This window comes from Arachis stenosperma, chromosome 5 (genome assembly GCF_014773155.1).
Source record: "Arachis stenosperma cultivar V10309 chromosome 5, arast.V10309.gnm1.PFL2, whole genome shotgun sequence".
Taxonomy (NCBI): Eukaryota; Viridiplantae; Streptophyta; class Magnoliopsida; order Fabales; family Fabaceae; genus Arachis; species Arachis stenosperma.
The window spans coordinates 115,629,709-115,648,626 of record NC_080381.1 but is presented as its reverse complement, the minus strand read 5'-3'; the positions used below and the strand labels follow the sequence as shown (position 1 = coordinate 115,648,626).

Below are 18,918 nucleotides of genomic sequence, written 5' to 3'. Positions count from 1 at the left end.
TGCATAATTATTTAAATAATTTTCAAGTTTTAGAAAATAAAGATGATTCTTCTGATAAAGTTGAATCGGATAGGATTAGTAAATTTACTTCTTGTAGTATGTTTGATTCGACACTTCGAGTTGAATTTAATTATGATTTTCCTATTACTTGTAATGAAACTTATAATATGAGTCGGACTGTCGATTTAATAGCAGAGGCTCATTGTGTAGAAAATAAAAGTCGTGATGATTTAATCAAAGATCAAGTTTCTACTCTTTCTCATGATGCTATTGATTTTACTTTTGATTGTATTTATGATTTGGAGCCTTTAGGATTTGAAAAATATTCAATCGAAGATGATTATTATAATGGGTTTGAATCTCAAGATCCCTTAGAAGAAATTAATTTGGGGACTCATGATGACGTTCGAATTACATATATTTGTAAAGATCTTGTTAATCCTTTTCGAACTGAGCTTATCAATTTGTTACATGAGTTTAAAGATTGTTTTGCATGGGATTACCATGAGATGCCTGGTCTCGATCGTTCATTAGTGGAACATCGATTAGCATTGAAACCCAATGCTCGATCGGTAAAACAAACCCCAAGACGTTTTGCTCCTGAAATCAATGTGAAAATTAAAGAAGAAATAGAACACTTGATCAAAGCAAAATTTATTCGAACTGCTCGATATGTGGAGTGGGTATCGAATATTGTTCCAGTGATGAAGAAAAATGGGAAATTAAGGGTATGTATTGATTTTCGCGATTTAAATAATGCTACTCCAAAGGATGAATATTTTATGCCAATCGTCGATATGTTAATCAATTCTGTAACAGGAAATAAAATTCTTAGTTTTATGGACGGTTATTCTGGATATAACCAGATTTTCATTGCGGAAGATGATGTGGCTAAAACTGCCTTCCGATGTCCTGGAGCATTAGGTACATATGAGTGGGTGGTTATGCCTTTTGGTTTGAAAAATGCTGGAGCTATGTATTAGCGAGCAATGAATGCTATTTTCCATGAGTTTATTGGAAAAATTATGGAAGTATATATCGATGATGTAATGGTTAAGTCGATTTTCGTAAGTCAACATATAGATCATTTAAGAAAGGCATTTCTAACTATGAGAAAGAAAGGATTAAAAATGAATCCTTTGAAATGTGCTTTTGGGGTATCAGCTGGAAACTTCATAGGTTTTGTTGTTCATAAAAAGAGGATAGCTATCGATAAAAATAAAGCAGATGCAATATTAGCTTTGTCTGCCCCCAAATCGAAAAAAGAAGTACAATCGTTTTTGGGTAAAATAAATTATCTTCGGAGGTTCATTTCGAATCTTTCGGATCGAACTAGGGTGTTTGCACCTTTAGTAAAGTTAAAAAATGGTTCAAAATTTGAATGGACCACAGAACATCAATTGGCATTTGATTCGATTAAAACCTATTTGGCTAAAGCCCCAATTATGGCGAATGTTCGTCCGTGTGAACCGTTGAAATTGTATATTGCAGCATCTGAAAATACTATAGGGTGTATGTTAGCCCAAGATGATGAAAACGGGCATGAACGGGCTGTTTATTACCTTAGTCGGGTCTTAACTGATATCGAGATAAGGTATTCCCCGATCGAAAAATTATGTTTGTCATTATATTATGCTTGTATGAAGTTAAAGTGTTATATGGTGGCTAAATCGATGAAAGTTATAGCACAAACTGATGTTTTTAAATATATGCTTAGTTTCTCTATGTTAAGGGGACGTTTGGGGAAATGGATGTTAGCATTAACAGAATTTGATTTGTAGTATGTCCCAGCAAAGGCTGTTAAGGGACAGTTCATTGCAGATTTTCTTGTGAACAATTCGAAAGATCTGAATGACCAGGGAGCAAATATAGTTGATATAGAGGTTAATTATTGAAAATTGTATTTCGATGGATCTAAGCATAAAGAGGGTGTAGGGGTTGGAATCCTCATTATCTCACCAGAGGGTATTCCGTCAGAATTTTTGTTTGAATTAAAGTATCCTTGCTCTAATAATGTTGCTGAATATGAAGCTTTAATTTTAGGTCTCGAAATTTTAATCGACAAAGGAGCTTTAGAAGTTCAAATTCTAGGGGATTCATAGTTGGTTTTAAAGCAGTTGTCAAAGGAGTTTAAATGTAATAATTAGACGTTACAAAAATATTTAGTAATTGCTTGGGAGTTGTTAACGTCTTTTCAGAAGGTTTCTTTGGTACATATCCCTAGAATTCATAATAAAATTGCCAATGAGTTGGCTCAAATTGCTTCGAGGTATCGGATTGGTCCAGAGACCATTAAGAAATTATCTAGTATCCATCAAATTTTAGTACTAGCAAATGAAAGAGAAGTGTTGTGTATGGATGAATGGGAGGACTCCGATTGGAGAAAGACTATTGCCCAGTATTTAAAAGATTCCAATACCACAGTCGATAGAAGAATAATATTACGAGCAATGAACTTTGTTTTATTGGCCAATGAATTATATAAAAAGGGAATCGATGGAAGTTTAATGAGATGTTTGAGTCAAGAAGATCAGAATATTGCTTTGGGTGAAGTTCATAATGGAATCTGTGGTGCTCATCAAGCAGGAAAGAAAATGAGATGGGTGTTATATCGTAATCATGTATACTAGCCATCTATGATAAAAGATTGTATTGATTATGCAAGGGCATGTCAAGAATGTCAGAAATATGGTTCGATACAACAGATTCCAGCAACTGAATTACATTCAATAATAAAGCCATGGCCATTTAGAGGTTGGGCTTTGGATTTAATTGGTTTGATTCACCCTCCTTCATCGAAACAACACAAATTTATTTTGGTGGTTATTGATTATTTCACAAAATGGGTTAAGGCTATTCTGTTAGTAGAGGTTGGTCAAAGTGAGATAATTGACTTTATTGAGGAAAATATTATCCACCAATTTCGAATTCTTCAAACGTTAAGCACTGATCAAGGAACTATGTTTACTGGCCATCGAATTAAAAATTTTACGGCTTCAAGAAACATTAGTATGGTTATCTCGACTCCTTATTATGCACAGGCTAATGGGCAAGTAGAAGCGGCGAATAAGATATTGATAGGCTTGATTAAAAAGCATATTGGGAGTAAGCCTCGAACATGGCATGAGACTTTAAGCTAAGTATTGTGGGCCTATCGAAACTCACCGAGAGATTCAACAGGAATTTCACCTTATAAGTTAGTATATGGCCATGATACAGTATTACCATTGGAAATTAATTTGAATACTTTAAGAGTATCGAAAGAAAATGATTTGCTAGTTGATGATTATTGGAGTGCAATGTTTGATGAGTTGAATGAGTTAGATTCAGAGCAAATATTGACACTTGGGAATATAATTCGACAGAAAGAAAGTGTTGCTCGAAGTTATAATCGTCGAATTAAAGAAAAATCTTTCAAGATAGGCGAATTGGTGTTGAAAGTTATTTTACCGATGGAGAAAAAATCGAAATTTCTGGGTAAATGGTCCCATAGTTGGGAAGGCCCTTTTCAAATAATAGGGATATAGTCTGGAAACGCCTATCAAATTAAAGATATCGAGTCAGGAAAGGTGATTAATTTGATCAATGGGAAGTACTTGAAACTTTTCTATTGTTGGCAAACTTAAAAGTTCAACATATGTTAAAGACCAGGAAAGAAGGAAATTGTTACAAAATAAAGTTAGAAGTAAAAAGGTATCCAAGGTGCCAATAGTTTTGCCAAATCAGAGGGCAGCTTTGTTCTTTTGTTTTTCAGGATTGTAAGCACTTCAATCTGCCTGAGTTTATCAGTTTGAATTCTCTCAAGTTGTTTTTCATATTCTCCCCCATTCAATGTCAATTGAAACAAGTTTTTGGAAAAGAAGATGTTGCTCTTGTTGGGCTCTTGGCTAAAGTGGCTTGATTTTGGCGGATAGTAGCAAGTTATTCTTGGATCTGAGTCAATTCTGCCTCAAGTCTTGCTTCTTCTTGATCATGGAAAGCTTGAACAGAAATAGCATGGGAGATCTTGAGATCAAACTCTTCACGAGAAACTTGAATTGGTTGAGCAACTGCAAGGCAACTTTCTATTTTAGAGTTAGCAGTAGCCTCTTCAATTTCAGTTTCTTGGAGTTGGAATTGAGATGCAACACTTTCATTGAGAAGTTGTTGAAATCCTTGGATTGAGCAGAATGTGGCGTGTCAGTTGGTAATACAAAGGAGAAATTCAAGCAATCTTCCAAAAGTTTGTTGAGAGTGGGATCATTAACTCATGTAGTAGGTGAATGATCCAAAAGTTTGAGGAGTGATCAAAGTTGTTCCCGAGTGTTGGGATCTAATTCGATTGGAGGCTTCGATGTAACAGGCTTTGAGATTGTTGGTATAGGCACCAGCACCTTGTTTACTTGGATAATTTTATTTAAAATGGAAGTCAAGTCTTCTAAAGTAGCACTAGTTGGAGTGGTAGGAACATTCGATGTCCCTGGTTTCAGTCCTTGAGGGGTCTGGAGAGTAGGATCAGGTTGTAACTCTGGAGGGGTTTCCAAAACTTTGGATCGAGAAGAGTTCGAATTGGTGGTGTCAGTAGCTTTAGAAGCGGAGTCAGAATCTGGGACTGCTTGGTTCTCTTCAGTAAAAGCAGCTTGATCATTTGGTGAAGTTGCTTCGAGTCTGATGGTTTCTTCTGGAGAGTATTGCAAAGGATTTGTTGTTGAATCAATCACTTGTGTTGTGTGAGAAATAGGTGGAAAAGCGGCTGGGATTGTCTGAGTGAGTCATGTGAATTGAATGGAGTCATGTGATGTAGATTGTTCTTGGCCTTGTGGTTGTGGTAGAATTAATGGGTCGAGAATCCCAGCAGTTGCTGTTGAATGAGCAACATTGACAGGCTAGTATAAAAGGTACACAGTTACAAATTTAAAATTTATTTTAAATCAAAATAAGATGTGTGTAAAGATAATAGTATTACCTGAGAGAGCCTGGATCTTAATACTAGCCGAGAGCCAGGATCAGAATCGGCTGCTTCTTCCGATGGAGAAAAGATAGAAATAGCATCTTTATTAACTGGCTCACTTTCGTCAGCGCTTTCACTCGATGTCAGTAATACTAACTGATAAGAGATTCAAAATTTAATCTCGATAAAGATGTATAGCTTATAGGATTTTTTGAGTTAAAGATAGGAATTATAAAATTATCTTTCGGGAAGTTCTGGTAGGAGTTCTTCTACTTTTAGATGGTGGTAGTCGAGCAGCTTCGGCTTTCCTTTTTTGAGTTCTTTTTGGGGAACCTTCAGCAGCAGGGACAGTACGAATTACAGTTTGCTGAATTTCTTCCAAGGTACGAGTGTACCTAGAATAGTAAGCAGCCCACCATTCGAAACAGGATTTGGTGATATAGAAACTGCGATCATACACCACGAAATTGAAGCGGTCCTTACGTTGTTGATTCTTTAAGAGGCAAGAATCAAAATCCTCTTGAGTGGTTAAAGTGGAGTGGTAGAAAGGTTCATCATTTCGAGGTTGTGGTGTTGGAATGGCTTGAGAAAATCTAAATTGTCTGGCTGTCATATTTGGAGCATACAGGGTAATTTTGAATCTCTCCTTTTTGTGTAAAGATAACCCTGTTGGTATTACTTGTAAAGCTAGCATATTTGCTCAACTTCAATTTGTAAGTTCGTTTGCTTCATCGGTGTCAGGGAAGAGTAAGCGGTCCAACCAAGCAGGACTATGGTTACGACGCAAAAAAGGGGTGAAATTGAGTTGGTCATTTTCAAAATCTTTACAAGTATGGAAGAGAGAGAAGACAGCCCATAATTTATCTTCATCTGATTCAGTATCCGAAAAATTGGGTTTGAATGCAGACAATCGAAAGCCATCAATATATTGTTTATCGGTATTGCTATTGTTAGATTTGGTCATGAAGTTTTCAAAAACGGCATTAAGCCATAATTGAAGAAGCCATAAGGGACCCCCTGAGTTGATGATCTTATTGTCTCGAAGGTCAAGACAAATTGACCAAATTCTTCGAAAATATGTCCTAGAAGAAGCTTGGCCAAATTGAGAGATTTTCCTTCATGGAGAAGAGTAGCTAAAGGAAGAAAAAATTTTGACATTTGGACACTTCGAGAACAGAATAAGACAGCATTTAGCCAATAAAATAGGAAAGCAACATGCTCATTGTCAGTGATTTTCGCACCTTCTACCCCCATGTTGTGGGTGATAAACTCGCTGTAAGAACTGGTTAAAACCACATTGTAGTGACGCTTTGATTGCATGTCAGGAGTACAATCTGGAAAGTTAATTGGAAGCCCAGTAATAGCAGCTACGTCCAAAAGGGACATTCTGATCATTCCACATGGAAGGTGGAAGTTGTTGGTTGTTCTATTCCAAAAACAAGTCACGGCCCCAATCATCCAAGGGTATGTGGTAAGTGAGAAGTGGGAGAGTCTTAGTAGTTCATGAATCCCTAAAGCTTTTCAGTCGGCACTTTTAGTAGGCTCAAGACGTCGATACCAGGCTGTGAAATCATATCCCCGAGGGTTGATCTTTGGATTGTTCCTGAAAGGTTTTTGATTGATGAAATGGAAAATGTTAAAGGCTTGATTTATCAGTAAGTCTTATCCTTCAGCGCTCGGAAAGAAAGAGAGTTTTTTATTTGCTTTCTCTATAGTTTCAATTGGTCCAAGAAAGCAATGCTTATCAGTACCGATTGTAAAGGGAATTAGGATTATGTTTTCATTAGGTTGCAAGTGGGGATCGTCAATGACTTCGTCATGGACTTGATTGAAAATGTGAAGAGCTGGCGGTGGTGGCGGTATTATCTCATGACCCTTACCCTTGTCTTGGGTGGTAGTTTGGGAAGAAGAGCCAGCCATTATCAGAAAGATGAAAGGGAAAATAGAGTTGGAGATTTTGTAAATGTTTTCGGTGTAAGAAAAGAATGATGAGGTTCAAGAGAGTTGGACAAAGGAAAATGAGAAATTTAAAGCGCTACTGTAGTCGTTACTGTTGAAGTGAATTGAGGTAACTTCATGAGGAAGATGAAGTGGTAGAGAGAAGGCGTAAGTCTCGAGAGACGTGTCGAGTGAGTCAGTAGTAATGGTATTTAAATGATAATTATTCATAATTTGAAAATGAACGTTTTTTGGATTAAGTGCTTTATTTATCGATAATATTATCGAAAAGCAACCACATTAATCCAAGGGGGCGATTTGTTGATGGAAAAATATTTTCGATATAAATGAGGTGAATCGAAGAAATAAAGTTTAGTCTCTCGAGAAGATATGTGTGTGAGGATAAGGTTGGAGGTATTCAGTGCTAATTGGATTTCGATTTTATGGGTAATCGAGTGAGCTAAATCGAATAGAAGTTTTGATTCCAAGAATTAAGTAAGGCGTTCGAAAAAGCTGATCGAACGGTTGAATTGAAGCGGGAAGGTTAGTGGCTTTTATTACGCAAGAAAAACATGGGGAATATCTACAATCACACAGCGGAAACAGTTACTAAGAGTGATTGTATTTCAAATTTGTAATTTCTCATTTAATTGTAATTAATTGTAATTTATTTAACCGTTATGTAAGATAGCCTATAAATATTGTGAACTGTTAGGGAATAAGGGTTGGAACTTTTACTCAGAAAAAATACTTTAAGCATTCAAACATCCCAACGAATCCTTGAGTTTGCAATCAAGTTACACTTTCTGTAAGGTTCCTTCCACTTTCTTCTTTCAATTTAGTTTTTCTGTAAATTTAACTTTTCACTTAATTTTATTCACGAAATCTTCTTTATGTTCTTTATTCAATTTATCTTTCTACGTTTTTATTCCTTTTGCTACAGTTCTTTAATTTGATTGAAGGCATTGTTATTGCTTTTTCTCTTAATCTTCATCTAAATTTGTCTGTTTATTATTTATTTAATTTTCAAAACTTTAATTTCCAAACCGTATTTTGTCAATTTATAAATTTATTTTTATCTTATTATCAAAACTTGTTTAATCGAAGACTGGTACTCACACAGAATAGGTTTCACTCCCAGACCACTAGATATCGAACCACCATAGATTTGCTAAAAATCGACAAAACAACTTCCCTAATCAGCACACATATCAAGGACATGAATATTGAACGGTGAACACTAAGTCACTAACCATTACATCTGACAACCCAATTGCATCACCCTACTCTATGGGTATTAGTAAATATAATCAACTAATTAGATCTTCTGCAAATTTGAGTATTCCTGAGACTTAGATTCTTATTTTGTTTCCATTGTGTTAATCTTCTATTCGTAACATACATAAATCTGTCATGTGGTATGTGTAGCGTATGGTTCATCCTATGGAATTCCTTATTGCTGTAGGATCAACCAGATACCCTTCTTGATTGCAGCATATATGGAAACCACAGTTCTTCAAGACTGCTCTTACTTTCGCCTTTGATGATACTTCAGATATCCGAAATGAAATCCGTAAGTGATTCCAATAACGAACATTGTTGAGGTGCCACATCAAATGACTGCATTTCATCCTACTCAACCACAAATGACTTGAGTCCAGTGCTTCAAAAGCTCTTTTTTGCTCAAATACTTTTGTATCGTTGATGAAAATTTCATAAGCACATGCAAACATGCTGGTTGTGAAAGCGCCTTTCTCCAACTCAATAACTGCACTAAGAAACAACTTCGCTGGCTTACCATACAAAATTGAAGCCATCTCAAGATTAATTGATCCATTAGTACTCTGATGATGAAACCAATCCGGGATCTTGCTGCCGGGAAGCACAAAATCACCATTAACAAATACCAGATAAGTATCACTATCAGGTCCCTAAAGCGGAAACAAGAAACGATTATGCCATGATATTTTGTAGGAAGAATACACGCAAGATATAAATACAGTGAGCATTAAGCACCAACCTCATTGTAGAAGAGATTCGTTAAGTGGAACTGGACCTGTTCATTAATCAATTTATGGCAGTTAATGAAGCTCATTTGTTGAAAACTTGAGAGATCCTCAGCAATAACATTTGATGGGCTGGACAACATTGTAAAACTTTCCAAAGATCTACAATCACTTATGTCTAAATATTTTGTAATTGGTGGAAGTTTTGGAAGCTCCTGAAGCTTAGAGCAGTAACTAAGATTAAGAGTAGTAAGGTATTGCAATTTCTGAATGCTACTGGGGAGATGCTCAAGGTTCTGGCAAGAATCTAGGAATAAGGATTTTAGCCCAACTAGGTATTCAATTGATTGAGGTAGTTCTTTTATAGCTGTTCCTTGGAGAAGGATTTCTTCAAGATGTTCCATATTCTCAACAATCTCAGGAAACTTTCTTAGCTTTGAGCAGCCGGTAAGGAGAAGATTGCGAAGAGACTTTAACTTGAAACGACTTGGAAGGGTATTGAGATTGGAGCAGAACATAAGGTTTAAAGTAACAAGCTTATTAAGAGTTCCTACAGACTCATGTACCCTAATTAGACTTTTACAATTGTCTATGCTGAGACTTTCAAGGTTCGGGACCATTGACATGTCTGGAATTTCAGTGAGGTGTTCACAGCAGCTAAAAGACACAAGTTTCAAGTCTCTGAATATCTGAGGAAAACAAACATCATCAGTAAAGTGACAAAGGAAAAAAAATAGATGATTAGCTACATAGAAATGACACAATCTTGAAATGCTTCAAAGAACAATTGAAACGGTTAATTCTATACCTTTGCTCCCTTCCACAAATGTTTGATGTGGCTATGACTCATGTTTAAAGAAACCAATCTTCTTGGATGGAAATTTGGTGGTAGAGTTGAAGATGGGTATCCCGGCCAATCGATTAGTCGTAGCTCATCAGAGAGATACTGAATTTCATCAGTAACAAGTGCATTGTTGATCACAAGAATTCTAAGTCTTTTCATCTTTGCAAAAGCTTTACCATTTATTTTATCCGGTTCTGGTAAGTCAAGCTTTATGCCTTCAATGTTGTTAGTTCCCTGGTGGGAGACATAACATGACAACAAACAATGGACGTTAATGTAATGAAGTCTGCTATTTAACACAAATGTTAAAGAAGATAAATATACCGTGTTCTGGTTTAATACATAAAGTACATCTTCATGAAACCATAGCCTACTACGTTTTCCAGGCTCTTGGGGAGATTCTTGGCGTACAATTTCTTTACCCATTTCCTGTAGCAGATCATGCATCCAAAGCTTGTTCAGTTGCATAGTGATGAGAGACTTATCCATTAGAACTCCAAAGCCAGTATCCGAGTGCAGGTCACAAGCATCAAGTATCATTTTCACATATTCTTTGTCCTCTCCCTTGAAGAAACATGCAATATCCAGAAAAATGGTCTTTTCATCCTCTTCTAACCCATCAAAGCTGATTTTAAGTACTGCATAGATTTGTTTATTTGGAGTTTTTTTCAGTTTAGCTAGTGCACTTATCCACTCGGCTCTCCCTCTACCACACAGGTAGGCCCCCAAAACTGTTAGTGCCAACGGCAAGCCCTTGGCATAGTTTAATATTTGGGAGGACAACCCCTCATAATTTGATGGAGGACATGGTTTTTTGAAAGCAAACCAACTAAAGAGTTCAAGAGCATGTTCATGTCTTAATTCCTTCACCTTGTAGTTAGTTTCCACATTGTGAGAAATTAGCAAATGCTCATCTCTAGTTGTTATGACAATCCTACTTCCTGATCCAAACCAACTGCAGTCTCCAACCAATGATTCCAGCTGCTCCAATGAATCAGAATCATCAACAACTATGAGAACCTTTTTGCAACAGAGCCTGTTCTTTATCAGATTAATCCCTCTATCTGTATTGCCTACTTTGAAATCTCTGCGGCTTAAAATCTCCGAGAGAAGAGCTTCTTGTAGTTGTACTAAGCCATCCCTTTGGCTTGAAATTTCTCTAACATTTACAATGAAGGCACTACCCTCAAACAGATGAGAAATATGGTTATAAACAGCCTTAACAAGTGTTGTTTTTCCTATTCCACCAATTCCATGAATTCCTATAGCCCGAACACCACCTGATCCAACTTCTAAGAGTGATTTGATATCTTCAGTCAGAGAATCCAGCCCAACAGGATGCTTAGCAACATTGAAAGGTATGCGGTTCAGTTTATTCATGATCTCTTCAACAATTCTCTGCACAAACTTTGATTCCTGACTGCCATTTGTTAATGAAAGAAATTTCTTACTATCTACAAAATGATAACTCTAAAATGGAATCTATACTCATTTATGAACACATGCTGGAGTATTCTAATCAATAACTTAAGAGGATGTGTCTTGGTTCTCCTAATAAGCCAAATCATTCTTTTCTGTGATTAAAGATTTAAAAGCATATATGTTCATTAGGCATGCTGTCATTGTATGAGAATTTGTAAAATTTGATGGAAACTTGAGAATGAATCCTTTAGCAATTATTAACATATAAGGAGAATTAGCATCACTTCACTATTGTATGATTAACAAAGTCAAAGGAAACATCTTTGTGTGTCTGTTCGTTTTTCTAGTTCAAATGCATTTCCATGTAGTAAAATGTGATTATAAAAATTGATTCCTAATTTCACCCACTACATCTAGTGGCCAATAAGTTTTACTTAACTAAAAAATATAGATGATAGCAGGAGGGTTAAATTACTTTTGAACTCCCATAACTTCACTCAGTTTTCAATTAGCTCTTTATAGTTTAATGTGTAAACAATTGTTATACAATATTGAGACTTAATCACAAAATTTTTAAGCTGTTACCTAGTTGACAAAAGTTTGTACTTAGTGCACTTAAAATTTTTTTTTTTAACTATATGAAAGTAATTGAAGTTTAACGAAATTCTAAAGATCCTAGACTAATTATACATAAAAAAAGGAGTACCAAAGGAATGATCCTCTTGGCCTCTTTAGTAGGACACATACCCATCTCCTAGATGCCACCCATACAAAGTAGAAGCTTGATATAGAGCTGCTCTCCACCTTTTCACTTTGTTGATATCATCCCTGAACTTCTCTTCATGTTTTGCTAAATATTCTGCAAAACTTCCATGTTGACCTCTTAGTTGCAATGGATTCACATTATAAAAGACTGGCAAAACCAGCTGCCCCTTGGAATCCTTGCACTCAAGGATCTTAACGAGTTCATCCAAGCAAGAAATGGAAGATGCATAGTTTTCGGAGAATATGACGACTGATATCCTAGAGCCTTCAATAGCTCTGAGAATTGAATGTGAAATCTGCTCTCCCTTTTCAAGCCCCTTGTAGTCTATGAAGGTATTAACTCCCTTTTGGCATAGAGCATGGTAGAGATGGCTTGTGAAACTCCTACGTGTGTCAACCCCTCTGAAGCTCAAGAACACATCATACTTCCACTTGTAGGATTCAAAACTCAAAGCCATTTCATCAGTCTTAGGATTTAGAAATTTTCTTGTTTTCAACACCGCACAAATAGTCTCTTGAGAGATCTATTATATGAACTGCAGAGTGATACACAGGTGAATTGGTGCAGGCCTTTTTAAAGAGGTTCAAGACACTATACATGCCATATAAGATAGACAGAGATAGAAAGAAGGCTTTGGATTTGGGTTTTGGCTTTCCTACAACTGCATCTTGTAGTTTTCTTCATTCAAATAATTATTTTCCTACTTTGATGGGTTTTGGCTTGTTATGACTTGGATTTTCATGGGATATTGTAATCTTCAAAGCCATGTTTCGAAAATATCAAAGCATATTCATATATTTACAATGACATCCATTTGGCATTTATGTAGTGATAGTTCTATGCAATTTCACTCATTAGAAAAATAATCACAAAATGCATCTCATAATTATTTTTGAGAGGGCTACAAAATCCAAAGCCTAGAAAGAAAGGTTGGTATATGATGGGAACTTTCATTATCCATGCCAAGCAGCCTAAGCCATTAGAACATTAATTATCTCACATGTTAAATGCACTTCATTCCAAATATTTGAGCTGCACTAATTAAAATTACACCTGTTTCAGAATGTTGAACATAAACTGGTCTAGCAAGTAACTTTAATGCAAACTTAACTGTATGTATATTTTAGTATCTAGTTACAATATTTTGACCCAAAAATGTTCAAGATTCCATCAAATTTCTCTCTAATCTTTGACCACTCATCCTCAATGTTTGCTTTGGTAGCTTTTGCCGATTCTTGCTCTGATCTCAAACGTGGCCTTTGCTTCCTCAATTGATCTCTTTGGGCTTTCAACATTTTTCCTTCCTCAAAAGTTTCTCTTTTCTTACTAAGGGCAGTGTCCCTAGTCACTTCAGAGATGGAGATACTGTATTTAATGGCTTCCAATTGCTGTTCAAGCTCTTTCTTTCTTTGTTCTAAATAAACCAACTGGCTGCAAAGATCAATTTCTATGGATGAAAATTCACTGAACTGGTTCTTGTTAGCTATCAAACTATCTTCCAATGTATCTAATTTTGAAAGACCTGCAGTTGATGACTCAAGTTTCATACTTGCATCAATGTAATCACAACTCCACTGATCAAAATCTGTTGAAAGTTGTAGTAAAAGAGATTTTAAACACAAAGAGACATCAGCATCTGTAGACAAAGTGGAGAGACTTTCTAAGGCAGCTTTCATGGAGGAAAATGACCCCAAAGACAAAAGTTGATGAAATTGTTTGGAGAGGAATTCCTTGAGTGTTTCCAAAGCTTTCTCAGTTTCTTCACTAATTTCAGGATAAGCTAATTTGAAATCATCTCTGCCATTTCTTGAAGTTAAAGATGATAGAGCAAAGGTCTCAGCACGGAGGGTAGCATAAAATTCTTCCATATTGTCATTGAAGTCAAATTGACTTGTATTGTGTGCCATTGGAAACACATCAAGCTTATTGCTCTTGGTTTCATATTGCAGCTCTCGTTCCATTTTTCTGGTAACAATGGGAACCTGAGTAGTAGACTGGTCAATTTTACAATATACCAAAATGTGGATGCATTAAGAATGTTAAAGAAGAAATAAAGCAAGTTTTACCTCAGGTTCTTCCTTTGGCTCCTTTAGGACATTATCCATTTTCAATCCTACCTTCTTTTGAGATACCAAATCCTCCTTATTGACATTGTCAAAGGCATTTTCTTTCATTTCTTTGGGAGAATCTAGAGCCCTAACCATCATAGGTCCAACTTCTGTAACAAAAGAATTAGTAAGATGCTTACACAAGTAGTCTAATTTAAATGAAACTACAAAGAAATCAAAAATTTTAATCCTTCTTTTACAAGGCTTATGGTCATTAGTTTATTTTCTTTATCATTGATTCCTGTCCATGATTGCTGATGTTGTAATCTAAAATATGGTTTTCATAATCCTAGGATATATATATATTTCTATATACTTAAGAAGCTAATTATATGAATATTTAGGTTAGATGTTTTCTGATGCAAATTCCACCTATCATACAATTATTCTCAGTTAAGCACAAGTTCACACGTTCATACTTCATAGTGATATCTAGGAAATATTCATTGTCATTAGGTTATTTAACATCAAGATTTCAAGGTTTGCAGAATTCTGGGTACTTTTTTTTCACTCTTACCTTTGCTTTTTGATGTGTGGTAATCATGATGAGAGAGGAGTGGATTCTCATTCATACTATTCAACTGACATTCTAATAGCATTGGATCCCAAACCACATCATCATATTGCTTCAGTTGCAACAATGGCAACTCCTTGCTTTGATGCACTACATCAGCCGACATTATACCAGTAGCTTTTCCATTTTCCTTTGCCATGCATCCATCACCTTCAAGCGCTTCAGCATTTATTGAAGCTGGATGTCGTTTCCACTGTTTATCTGGTATTTCATAAAGCCTCAAATTTCTAGCCAATGAACAGCAATCACTTCCTGTGTTATCCAAGGAATCATTAACATTACCTTCCCTGATATCACTAGAATTTGAACTTGAGTGCAACATCAAATTTTGTGTCTTGACATCCTCATCATCCTTATACTCATGAACTCCACAATAGTACACAGTCACTTCTGCATCTTTGCTTGCATCTATGATTTCACAAGTAACTTCAACATAATTTTGTTCATGCAGTAAATAAGTATTGAAATCCATTACATCTTGATGATATAGCCATGTGAGATCACCAATCACCGAAAGGAACCTCTCTACTCTATTGGATGCTTTCTGTCCATTAATAGATAGCTGGACTTCACAGGAGAAAAAGCCAGTAATTTTATTTCCTAGTCCAAAAATAAAACACAGAGCAATTCTTGGGAATTTCTGGCCAATCCAAAATGAGATAGATCCTCCTTCACTCTGGTAGTTGAATGGCATTTTCATCTTTGGCCTTGGTGCTATAACCTCAAATTTGAATGCCTTAGAGAAACCCTGTAACAGATGAACCCTGACTTCAAATTTCTCCCAAATAAACAGAAAGAAATGGATTTAAAAGAGCTAGAGTTCTACCTGGCTTAATAAGAAGTCCAATGATTGTGATTCCAAACGGGTGCAACTAGTAGCATCTATGTGTTCTAAATTGGGAGGAATCCCAGAAATATGTTGAAGTTTCATGCAGTTAGCCATGTAAAGCTCCTGCAAGCTACAAAGTCTATTGAAGCATTTGGGAAGGGTTAGAAAATGGTTTCTAGAAATGTCTAAGGATGCGAGGTTGGAAAAGCAACTAAGGATATGTAGGTCTTCATCTGATAGATTGCAGTCACTTAGTTCAAGGTTTTCCAACAAAGGGAAGCCATACGACAAATGGATGCTAGGAGAGATCGGATCTAGACATGGTGGTGATGGTAGTAGCTCTATATTTGGCGAACCCTTGTCGGATTCTGCCAGCATAGTTGGGCAATTCTGTGTGCTGAAACTCCTAAGCTTCTTTGTAAATAGTTGAAGTTGTGGACAGCCAGAAATATCAAGTAACTGAAGATTTGGCAACATATCAATGTTTATAGGAAGTTCCTTTAGATTTGAGCAACATTTCAGCACTAAAACCTCAAGGCTACTGAAATTGATTATACAAGAAGGTAATTCTTGTATTGCAGTCTCTTCCACCTCAATAAATTTCAAATTTTCCATTTCTCCCAACAATTCTGGAAATTTCTCAAGTTGAGAACAACCATTAAGAACAATGCATCCTAAAGATGGCAACTTTAGGACACTTGGTAAGTTCTTCAGTTCAGTGCACCTTTCAACACCTAAATAAACAAGTTTATCAAGTGATCCAACAGATTCATGAATATCAACCAAACTTGTACAATCTTCGAGAATCAATTGCTCCAAATTTGGGATCCCAGAAACATCAGGTATTTTCGAAAGAGACTCACAGGAGCTGAAATTCAGAGAAGTCAGATATGCATACTTCTGCGAAACAGAAAAAGTTGTTACTGCTTAGGAAATATAAAAGAAACATATAAACAGGAATAGGAAAAGAACAAATATAAACAATCTTTGTACCTTGAATGACTTTTCCAGTGTATATAGATGACTGTGCCGCAGTTCCAGCATTACAATTTTCTCAGGAAGGAAATCAGATGGTAAAGATGGTGAAGGGTACTCCTTCCAGTCAAGCAGCCTTAGATTTCTTGGTAGATGTACATGGCCCCCAGAAAATTCAGCATTGCGAATTATTAGCATTCTAAGGTTTTTCAACTTCCTGAAGTCTTGATCACTTAGCCGCACCTCTTGCTTTTCTGGTAGGTCTAGCATTATACCTTGAATCTTTTCACTTCCCTTAACAAATTTCCATGTGAACAAAGAGTCAAGCGTGTAAGAATCTGGTTAAAAATCAACATGTATTTTATATTTTTAAATGACAGAAAGGTTTCTGTTTCATTGTCACATTATAAGGGGGGAAAAAAAAGGAACAAAACAGAAGTTAGCAGCCAGGGAGATATAAATCTTACCATCCCTTCAGTCAGTACTTGAAGCACATCCTCATAGTACCATAACCGGCTGCGATTTGCAGGATCTAGTGGTGATTCTTGCCTAACAATTTCCCTACCCATGTCTTGGACAAGATCATGCATAGACAATACAAATTTTTCATCCAATGTTATGAGGGACTTATCAACAAGTACTGCAATACCAATTGCTGGGTGCAGATCACAAGCACGCAATGCTTTTACTACATATTCCATTATCTGTCCTTTGAAGAAACAGGCTATATAGAGGAAAATTTCCTTTTCATTTTCATCCAACCCATCAAAGCTTATTCTAAGTATATTCTGAACTTTCCTATTAGGACTTCTCTTGTATTTATCCAACGCAGATTCCCATTGACGAATGCTTCGACCACACATATCAGAGCCTAATACTGTTAATGCTAGTGGAAGACCCTCTGCATAAGCTACTGCACGATTCGCAATGTGGAAATAACTTGCATCAGGCTCACTTCGTTTAAAGGCGTTCCAACTGAATAGTTGAAGAGCTTCATGGTGGTTTAATTTCTTCACCTCATAAGTCAAATCAACTTGATGAGCAGTTAACAAATGCTTATCTCTTGTAGTTATGATAATCCTACTTCCAGGACCAAACCAATCCAATCCTCCAGCTAATGCTTGTAGTTGATCCACATCATCCACATTATCGATTACAAGAAGAACTCTTTTTCTGCACAACCTGTCTTTTATGATATTGATTCCTATGTCAACATTTCCCAACTTTGTTGCTTTCTCTCCAAGTATCTCATAAAGAAGCCTTTCTTGTAGTTTGACTAAGCCAGACCTATGGCTTGTATTTTCTCTGACATTCGCAAGAAAACTCGCATATCGAAATTGATCACATAGTGTGTTATAAACAGCTTTGACAATAGTTGTTTTACCAATTCCACCAATCCCATAAATGCCAACCATTCTAACATCATCAGATCCAGGTTCTAACAGTGAGTACACTTCCGATACACGAGCTTGGAGTCCAACAGGGTGTCTAGCTACATTTAGTGGAATGCGATTCAACTTTTGGGATACTTCATCCACTATTGTTTGGATAAATTTATATTCATACCTGGAAGATAATGGAACATCTTATAAGCAAAATGAAATGAATAGTTCTGCAGGCAACAAATCATAAATTTATATTCAAGTGTACTAGTTATATTTCATATCTATGGTTTTTGTTAATAAAAAAAGAAAGTGCAGGGGAAAATACCCATTAGTGAAATGCCAGCCAGACAAGTTTGCTGCTTCAGACAAAGCAGACCTCCATTTTCGCACCCTCTCCATGTCATGTTTGAATCTTTCCTCATGCTTAACAAAAGCTTCTCCGTAGCTTCCTTTCTGGTGCCTCACATCTGCTGGACTCACATTGTAGAAAACTGCACAAACCATCTGTCCCTTTTCTTTCCTACACTCAAGGATCTTCACAAGTTCGTCGAGGCACCAACTGGAGGATGCATAGTTCTTGGAGAATATGATGATGGAGATCCTGGACTCTTCTATTGCCTTGAGAAGAGATGGTGATATCTCTTCTCCAACTCTTAGAGCTTCATTGTCTATGAAAGTGTTGATTCCCCTTTGATCAAGAGCGCTGTAGAGGTTGCCAGCAAAAGTTTTTCGGGTGTCTTCGCCTCGGAAGCTCAAGAAAACATGGTAAAACCATCCTTGGTGTGCCATCTTAGCTCACATATGAAACCTTTGGCTGCTTTGGAGATTGTTTCGGGACACAAAATACAGAGAGATTGAACAACCCAAGAAAATGTTTGGATGAAGTCCTTGTCTGGTCCCTTATAAACTGATTTTTGGTTCCATCGAAGTCAATGATGATAGTCAAATGTGAATGCGTTATTTTAAAGTCCATGGCAGTAGAATAGAATCCACAGTTTGCTACAGCTAGTATGAGCACATTATAGTTTCTTCCCACAAAGTTTGACTTTGCTATAACAATAATTTCTCAAAAGAATTATGTATTAAAATAACTCTGAATTGGAGGATCTAGGATGGTGTTGTTTAAAACTAATATACGATC

At 36.3% G+C, this 18,918-nt stretch overlaps 2 protein-coding genes across 2 annotated transcripts; both read right to left on the bottom strand.

Moving 5' to 3' along the window:
- Positions 1-8,102: 8,102 nt before the first annotated feature.
- Positions 8,103-12,488, bottom strand: LOC130982703 (disease resistance protein RUN1-like). Its single transcript, XM_057906774.1, has 5 exons — positions 11,888-12,488; positions 10,043-11,138; positions 9,683-9,952; positions 8,889-9,563; positions 8,103-8,799 (listed from the first exon to the last, which is right to left on the bottom strand). The coding sequence occupies exons 1-5, from the start codon at positions 12,361-12,363 to the stop codon at positions 8,305-8,307; spliced, it is 3,012 nt and encodes a 1,003-aa protein (XP_057762757.1). The 5' UTR covers positions 12,364-12,488; the 3' UTR covers positions 8,103-8,304.
- A 456-nt stretch (positions 12,489-12,944) lies between these two features.
- LOC130981161 (disease resistance protein RUN1-like) lies at positions 12,945-18,688 on the bottom strand. Its single transcript, XM_057904781.1, has 7 exons — positions 18,103-18,688; positions 16,860-17,958; positions 16,411-16,686; positions 15,415-16,317; positions 14,532-15,336; positions 13,973-14,124; positions 12,945-13,888 (listed from the first exon to the last, which is right to left on the bottom strand). Exons 1-7 carry the CDS (start codon positions 18,564-18,566, stop codon positions 13,037-13,039), a joined length of 4,551 nt encoding a protein of 1,516 aa, XP_057760764.1. The 5' UTR covers positions 18,567-18,688; the 3' UTR covers positions 12,945-13,036.
- Between the last annotated feature and the right edge of the window lie 230 nt (positions 18,689-18,918).